This window comes from Lolium perenne, chromosome 7 (assembly GCF_019359855.2).
Source record: "Lolium perenne isolate Kyuss_39 chromosome 7, Kyuss_2.0, whole genome shotgun sequence".
NCBI classification, from domain to species: Eukaryota; Viridiplantae; Streptophyta; class Magnoliopsida; order Poales; family Poaceae; genus Lolium; species Lolium perenne.
In genome coordinates, this window is record NC_067250.2 from 125,754,949 (window position 1) to 125,763,888 (window position 8,940).

Below are 8,940 nucleotides of genomic sequence, written 5' to 3' on the forward strand. Positions count from 1 at the left end.
TGCAACACAAGAGAGAACCAAGCGTGCACGGACAGGTTATATGATTTGATTAGGTGAAGTGGTCAAAGCACTGATACGCTCGTCGGTGTTTTCCACTTGTACCACTTTCACGGAGGATATGCCGCTCCTCTTTTCAGTAGCAAATCAGTGCAGAGCCGGGCGACGAAAGAGGCGCAACCCAACTAGCATTACTTCGTCGGTTATTGTCGAAGCGCTGCACCTTTTCTGCCTTTGTTGTCTTTTTTGCATCTTGTTTCCTTTTAATAGTATATTTTTTGCTAGATATATACCACATATTTTGAAGTCTCCGTCATCCAAAACCAACACAACGTTGTCCAAAACAGTCTAGTAATATAGACCTTGGACTAGAACAACGGCTTCAGAGTTTAGGGCCCAAGTTACCCAGGTTTAGAGTTGGCGCATGAAATCGACACTCTGTCCGTAATGAGAAACGTAAACTCTGATCATAACTGAGGAAACGAAACACGGGATTTTATGCATCTATTTGTGGAATTCTCACAACAGTAAAAATAATGGAAAGTATAAGAATTTGGCTCCGCTCATCTGCCATGTGGGTAGGGCATGTCACTGTTCTACCATATGGCTACCGCTACAGACCCCTCCTTCCTTCTATCTCTTACACGTCTGTATACATTGATGTACTCTCCTTATTTATTGCATAGTACAAATATACACAGCATTTCAACTTAATGATGACAAATTATGGATACAAATATCAACCAACGAAAAATATGTAACAAAAAGTACTTATGCATTGTGTGATCTGTGAGTCGACCACCATCCACCCCGTTGGAGATATCCGGCGTATTATTTTTCTTTTTTTGAGGGCCAAACAAATTCATTCATTCATCATGAGGTACAGTAAGTTTACAATCGGTAGCTATGGCCTCTTCCACACAGTCTGAGAAGTTTCTATTCCAGCAGAAATCTAAACCAGTAGACATAGTATATCTAGCTATTACATGTGCTACATTGTTTTGATTTCTTTTTGCATACATACAACTCCATTGTATCAGGTTTGACGCATACAAATTGAAATCATGTAGAATACTTTTGAGTTGAGACAAATGTTGTTCTTTGCTTTGGATAGCATGTGTGATAGTGGTACAGTCAGATTCAAAAATCACAGGCTTGTTGCACCATTGGGCAGCCAAACGAGCTCCCTCTTTGGCAGCCAGAGCTTCAGATTCCTGGGCATCACAACAATTTTGAAAATTCTTGCCTGCAGCAAGCACAGCTTGACCCGTATGGTCCCGAATTACTACTCCAATCGAAGCTTGTCCTGTTTCAGCAATGTAAGAGCCATCAACATTAACCTTGAGCCATCCCTGGTCCGGCGGCTTCCATTTCTGAAGGTCAGTCTTGTTTTTCTTTGTTTCCTTGCAGGTATCTGGTAGGTGGTTCCACATTGGTTTCTTCCCTTTTGAATCTAATGGCATGTTTTTTGAGGTAGTACACAGGTTAGCATGTAAAGAAATTGCATAATTCAAGAGGAAATGTACCGAATGTTTCATGGTGGCCTTCCCTTTATCATGTATAATATCGTTCCTTAGGTGCCAACATCTTCACAGCAACATCATGATAGATTGCTGCATTTCCTTGTTTGTCTTGTCCAGCAAAATCAGTAGCCAATCCTCACCTGTTTTAACCATGTCTTCTTCCCTGGGCAATTTCCAATGTTTTCGCATCTCGCATCTTAGGGCTCTAGCCTTTGTACATTCAATGACCGCATGAAAGCTGTCCTCCACCCTGTTGCCACAAATCTTGCATGTATTTTGAACCTCCAGGTTTCTTCTCCATTTATTTCTTTGCGTCGGCAGGTTATCATTTGCTAGCCGCCAATTGAAGAAACCAACTTTATTTGGGACTGGGGCCTTCCAAATGTTCCTCCAAAGTTTTCTTTCTCCATTTGGTGCATTACTCCCTGTAGTGGCATCTTCTCTTTTCAGCCTTGTGGCTAGGCAGTACGCGCAATGGTATCTTCCATATCATGATCTGGAATTTTAATCTTCAAAACAGCATCGTGTGGTTGGAATGTGTCATTGATCAGCTGGTTATTCCATCCATTTGTTCCATCTCCAAACAGGCTTTTGACCCACTTTAATCTAGACGTTTTTTTTTCGTATTCTTTTTCTGTTCCCACCCCCATGACCGCTCTAATAAAAATGTTGATTTGTAATACAAAATGTTTAGAGTATGTATCTTATTAATATTTACATTAAATTGCACATGTTAATTTGTCCTGGAGAGTTTCTTTTTTTCAACCAGAATTTTTCTCGGAGGGTGTTTCCAAAATATAATAAGTTTTGAAAAACATACGCTTCGGACCTAACGTGATGTTTTGTTGGTTTCATACATTACACATTATTAAGGAGCATATCAACCGGAAGTTCAATTCGGCTCAGGGTGCGTATGCTCTCTACTTAAAAATTATATTTCGAAATCTCGAAAAAAATTACAAAAAATTCTACATGTACATCCTCACAATATACGTTTATTCGTCAAGTTTCGCGAGGAACCAATATTTTTTGTGATCTATGTAAAAAAGAGAAACTTTATCTTCTGAAAATCATTATTTTTAAAATTGAATTTTGTCTTTTTTACACATGCCGCACGATAATGTTTTCTGTTTCAATTTTTTTTGAAATTTCAAAATGTTTGTAACATGTATTTCAAAATAAAGAGAGCATATGCTCCCATGTGCCAGAACACCACTCCCACATATCAACATCCAAAAAAATAACTTGCTCTCGAACTTGGTCAAGTATATCCGATCTAACTTCTGGCTCTGCATCTTTTTTCTCCGAATTGGGGACATAGCCTTGGCATATGCATCAATAGATGCACACATTCTGCGGATGCGGATTTTCTAACGGCACCGGTTCCTACCGGTCTCAATCTAACCGGTAGTAGCCTCGCGATTTGTGCAAATATTTTTTTTAGTTTGGTGTCTATTTTGTTTTGATATCGTACATATATGATATTTATTAGATATGAGTGAAATTGTAGTCAAATCTTGTTATTTCAGCGACATTATACATATATTTTAAATGTATTCAAATTCATTTAGTTGTTTTTTATTTAAATACCGCGCATCCTAATTTATATAAAAAAAATACGAGATTTTGTTAAATTTATTTTACCAAATATATGTCATATGAAGATGATACACGCTAAATATGGAGAATGGCACTAACACAAATCGCGAGGAAATAGAGGGTGGATAGCTGTCGGGTAGGAGCGGTGCCGTTAGAAATGACTTTCCCCACATTCTGCGTCTACTTCTAAAATGGAGTCCAAACAAGCAGGCATACACTTTTTTTTTTAGATGAAGCATGCATACTCTGGACGGAGAGTCACAACTTAGTTAAGTTTTTTTTTTTCACACGAAGCTTGAAAGCTACGGGTTCCACGACCGTAAGATGACAGAACAAAGTTTGACGGCCTATATAAGCCCCTCGTCGACACTGCATTAAGATCCACGCGTACGAGGAACAGCAAACTAAGCCATGGGCACGTTCCTAGGCCATTTCGTCCCTGGTCTGGCCTTCGCCATCCTCGGCATGTGGCACATGCTGAACACCATCAAGGCATACAAGCTCAAGGGCACCTCCGGGTTCCGCTCCGCCACCTGGTTCCCCTTCCCCTCGCCGCTGCCCGGCCTCAAGCACCTCGAGCTGTACCTCCTGCTCGCCTTCTCCGCCCTCGCCATCGTCGACCAGCTCGTCGACCTCCCCCTCCTCGCGCTCTCCCTCCAGCCGGACACCCTCGAGCACGCCACCATGTACCTCCACCTCGGGGTCTACGCGTCGGTGGCGCTCGCGGCCGACGTCGCCGCCTCCCCGTCCTCGTCCCCGCACCACGGCGCGCTGGGCGACGTGGTGACCGCGCTCGCAGCGTCCGTGTTCGGGCAGGAGCTGTTCCTTCTCCGGCTGCACTCCGCGGACCACGTCGGCCTCGAGGGCCACTACCACTGGCTCATGCAGCTCATGGTCACCGCGTCGCTCGTCCTCACCTCCGCCACCGTCGTGCTGCCCAGGAGCTTCCCCGTGGTGGTGGTGCGGTCGGCATCAGTGCTCTTCCAGGGCCTGTGGTTCGTGGTGATGGGCTTCGTGCTGTGGGTTCCGTCCCTCGTGCCGACGGGGTGCCACGGCGCGGAGGGGAGCGCGGCCATGCACAGCGCGGTCGCGTGCTCCACGAAGGAGGCGGCGCGGAGGGCCATGGCGATGGCGAACCTGCAGTTCAGCTGGGTGCTCGCCGCAGTGTGGGTCGTCACGGCGTACATGTGCCTGAGGGTGGACGGCCGGTGCATGGAGTATGTACAGATTCAGGCGCCAAGAGCCGACGGCCGTGTGCTCACCGGCGACGGGGATTCGTCGCAGAAGCGTGTGTTCCCCGTCTCAGAACATGTGTAGAAAATAACCTGAGATGACTTGAACTGGACCGAGACGTACGTTGGGCCCCCGGATCCATTGACATTATCGTTTAGGCTCTGTAGACTGTAGTAGATGCCCACAATAAACTCGGATGTGAAGCCATCAGGTTTTGCAATATGGTGACGGTGAAGCTGGCGTTTCAGAAAAAACAAATGAACTAGCCCATGTCTTTTCATCGTTGATTAAGTGGTAAAAGAGCTCCCTCAAAAAAAATGTGGTGAAGAGCCCAACAGATTACATAAAAAACCGTCCGAAAATCGATACAGAGTACAACACACCACTCGTGCCCCAAGACCGCGATCCCACATGAGTTGACGACCAAGTCACTCGAGCAACCAAAACCGGCACTCAAACACCTCAACACAACACGGCGGACACGAAAGATCAGAGCCGTTGCTCCTACAACCAAGCTGGTACAGACATCGGCGAAGCTAGCAGAATAAATCAATGAGTTCATCTCTACAAAACAATGGGATTTAACTGAGTGATAAATGGTGCTAGGTAAAAAGTTTAGTCTAGATTAGCACAAATCTATTGGGTTCACTTCAACCCAACTCTTACATGCTAGCTCCGCCACTGGGTACAGAGGCCGTGCCCCCACACAAAGCCGATGTCAATTCATCCAAGCAACCAAAGCTAGCACTCTAAAACCTAAACACAACACGACGGAGGTGATAAACCGGATTGGCCACTCCGACATCATGTCATCCATAGGGCCACACATCGCCTAGCCAAAGACTAGAAACAGATATCGCAGACTGGATGCACAGACCAACCACCAACCTAGGTGGTGAAGAGGTTCCACAACGGTGCCTCCAAGGAGGGAATCGATGATTGGGGGTGTCGCGATTGCTGACAATAACGGAGACCGGTGCTAAGTTTTCACCAGAAAGTTACCATGCCTAGAGTCTTGTCCGCCTATTCGACGTAGCTGAGGCTAAGCAGCAGCTCGCCGCCAACCACCTGATGGGTTTGTTGCATAGAAAAATAAAATTCTTACGATTGCAACAGCATAACACCAACATCGAATCTAGTAGATGCTAGCAATGGATTAAACCGTGGTTGAGATAAACTCACCCTCGAAGACACAAAGCAGGATTTTTCGTTCCCGCACAAACGTTGTCGTTGAAGACTCAATGAAGACGTACGTAGTCGACATAGTCGTTCACTTGATGATCTCAATATCGTGTACAAGGCGTCACAACCGGCGGCGCCTCACTCGGTCACATGTACGATTCGCCGATGTCTCCTCCACGCCCTCGGTCCAACGAGGCAGCGGAAGAAGGGATCCGTCGAACACTCCAACACACACTTCAACTAGGTGTATGAATTACGAACTAATATTTCGGCAGAGTTTCGCTAAGCAATGTTGATGGTGGAGCACCAACTATGAAAAGAAGGGAGGGATCAAGTGTGTGTGTAGAGGGAGGAGAGGGGCTCTTATATAGGAGAGGAAAGGGCATCCCCTTAAGGGGGGTGCGCCAGCTCAAGGAGGAGTTTCTCCTCCTCTTCGTGCCCCTCTTCATGGTGGTAACTACCTCATCAACATGAGTTACCCCCATTCATTCCATTTTAATTTTGCATGACATTTATGTTAATTAAAATCCACACTAATTGAATTAATAAAACATTTTATTTATTAATATTTTAATTCAATCAATTAACAAACATTAACAAATACCCCTTGAGTTATTTCGATATGCCGAAACATTTTCGGTTTTTTTCTGAAACAACCCCTATGTTGTCCTATCATTCGATTGGAGTATCGTATCCACACAAAAATAACGACGAACCTTAAGTGTGTCACCCTACGGTTCGTGAATAACGTGGACATGATCGAGATTCCTCTCCAATCAATAATCATCAGCGGGATCTGGAAATCCATGATGACTCCCACTTACTCGACGATGAACTAGTGATCGTGTGAGCTATTAACGAACATAGTTAATTCCTTTTGTCTCACGATATTATTACTTGTCCGAGATCCGATCATTTGGTATCAACCATACCTAGTTCGATCTCATTCCCGACAAGTCTCTTTACTCGTTCTGTGATAAGGCATTCTTGTGACCTAGTCACATGATTGCAAGCGGTGTCAATGCAATATCACCGAGAAGGGCCCAGAGAATATCTTCCTGTCATCGGGTCAGACAAATTCCACTCTTAATCCATGAGGCTCAACTAACACTTTCAGAATACCCAAATCAACCTTTGCAACCGCCCTGTTATGGAGTGACGTTTGATATCATCAAAGTAATCTTCCTGTATTAGTGATTAACATGATCTCATGATCTAAGGATTAGAACTACTTCGTATGAGCTTAATATAGCAATAAAACTTGATGACTTGATCGCATGCTATACCTACTTGAGTGTGTGTTCATCACATCATTCTTCTAATGATGTGATCCCGTTATTAACAACATCCAATGTTCATGATCAGAAAACCTTGATCATCAGTTAATCAACGAGCTAGTCAAGAGAGAGGCTTTACTAGGAACTCTTTTTTATTTATTAAACACACATGTATTAACGTTTTCAGTTAATACTATTATGGCATGAGAAAAAACATCTATTATAAACATGGAATAGGATAATAACCACTTTATTATTGCCTCTCGGGCATATTCCCTTCACCACCAACGCGCTCCACTGGTCCTTCCATTCGGCGGATAATCCAAGACGATGCCCCATGAGGCAAGACACGCATGAGTGTCGCCCTCGCCCAATCCCACATGGGATCTGAGGTTTCCCTAGAGAATCCTAGGTGGAGGAGAAAAACACCGCTAGGATGACGCCTTAAAAAAAAGGACATTGTCGTCGGTCCTTGCCGAACCACCATCGCTAACGGCCCGTACTAGCAAAGAAAAGGTGCAAATTAGAAAATACATAACGGCAACTTGGGGGAGACTGGCCGAAAATTATATAGACACAGACGGTCTCTTAAGTTAAAACACCCTCCACTAGCCTCGGCCCATTGACTTTCATCATCAATGGTTCTTTGAATTTTGAATTCATTTCTGAACACATAGACATTGCCCTCACGCCATATAGCCGAGCTTGTCAATACATTGATGGTGTTTAGCCTTTTATTCTCTGCATTGCCTTGCATTAAGCTTTAAAATTTGCATCAGAACATTCTACTACAACTTCGGCGGAGAAATTGGTAGAAGATCAAGTATAAGAACATTCCACTCTATGGAGGAGCGAATTCCTAATTCCACCATAGTTCCATAGGATTTCATCAATTATACAATAATCACTTATTTCCGAGCGAAGAGAGTACACGCCAGCCAACATATATCACAAAATAGAGAGCAGCAAGTTTTTTTTTAACAAATAGAGAGAAGTTAATCATTGCGACTACTCTTTTTTTCCAACGATTTCCGGCGAAGGCAGGAGCACGAGCACCCCTCAGTGGAGCAACGCCTCCATGTATATGAAAAGTGTCCACGAGGACATGACCCATGCAAATGCTATACACCGACCAGGTTGGCGCGTACCGCGCGCCGCACACCCTCGCGCACCGTACGGGCCAGCCCAGTTCGGGTGTTGCCCTTTTTTTTGAATCGTTTTATATGTTCTGTTCTTTTTTTCCTATTTCTTTTTTAGAAATTGTTCAAGTTTAAAAAATATTCGAATTTGAAAATTGTTCATATCTAAAAAATGTTCGAATTTGAAAAAATCAAATTCGAAAATGTTCAGATTTTTTAAAAATGTTCAGATTTAAAAATTGTTCAAATCTGAAAATGTTCAAATTTGAAATTTGTTCAAATCTTAAAAAAGTTCATATTTTTCGAAAAATAATTTTTACAAAATGTTCAAATTTGAAAATTGTTCAAATCAGAATGTTCAAATTTTAAATTTGTTCAAATCTAAAAATGTTCAAATTTTTAAATTGTTCAAATTTGAAAAATGTTCAGATTTTTAAAAATGACTTTTGAAAAAAAATTCAAATTTGAAAACTATTTAAATCTGAAAATGTTCAGATTTTTTAAAAGTGATTTCTTTTAAAAAAAAAGAAACAACTAAAAAAAAACGTCTTACCTGATGTTGGGCCGCGACCCAGTTAGAACCCAGACCGCGCGTGGGTGTGCGGCAGCCGCATCGGCGTCGACCAGCTCGGTGGATAGCACCTCCCAGGCCCAGCGGAGCAACGCCTCCATGTATATGAAAAGTGTCCATGAGGACATGACCCACCCTAGCCTGTACAACGGGTCGGTTGGGGATTTGAGATGGGCCGTTGGCATTCGGTAAATTGGGCCGGAAGAAACATGTCATCAAATATTTCCTGGCCCGCCCAAGTTCTCCTGTTGTTTCTTCGATTGTCTTCACGTATCCGCTGTTTCGCCTTCAGTAGTTCAGTTAGGGTGTCTAATTGCGTTAGAATATAGGGGAGGGTTTTAATCTTGCTAACTTACGGTTAGGAGTGTTTAACTTTACTGTTGCAATCTGCCTGTCTGTCATTTGTGGTTCCCACTTTG

At 43.4% G+C, this 8,940-nt stretch overlaps 1 protein-coding gene across 1 annotated transcript; it reads left to right on the forward strand.

The window, feature by feature from the left end:
• The first annotated feature begins 3,506 nt into the window (after positions 1–3,506).
• On the forward strand, positions 3,507–4,632 carry LOC127318434 (uncharacterized). The gene has a single exon (XM_051348918.2). The coding sequence runs from the start codon at positions 3,531–3,533 to the stop codon at positions 4,434–4,436; it is 906 nt and encodes a 301-aa protein (XP_051204878.1). The 5' UTR covers positions 3,507–3,530; the 3' UTR covers positions 4,437–4,632.
• The last annotated feature ends 4,308 nt before the right edge of the window (positions 4,633–8,940 follow it).

What these genes read in the sequence shown, in the direction of transcription:
- LOC127318434 (XM_051348918.2), top strand. Translation starts at nt 3,531, where the DNA reads ATGGGCACGTTCCTAGGCCATTTCGTCCCTGGTCTGGCCTTCGCCATC.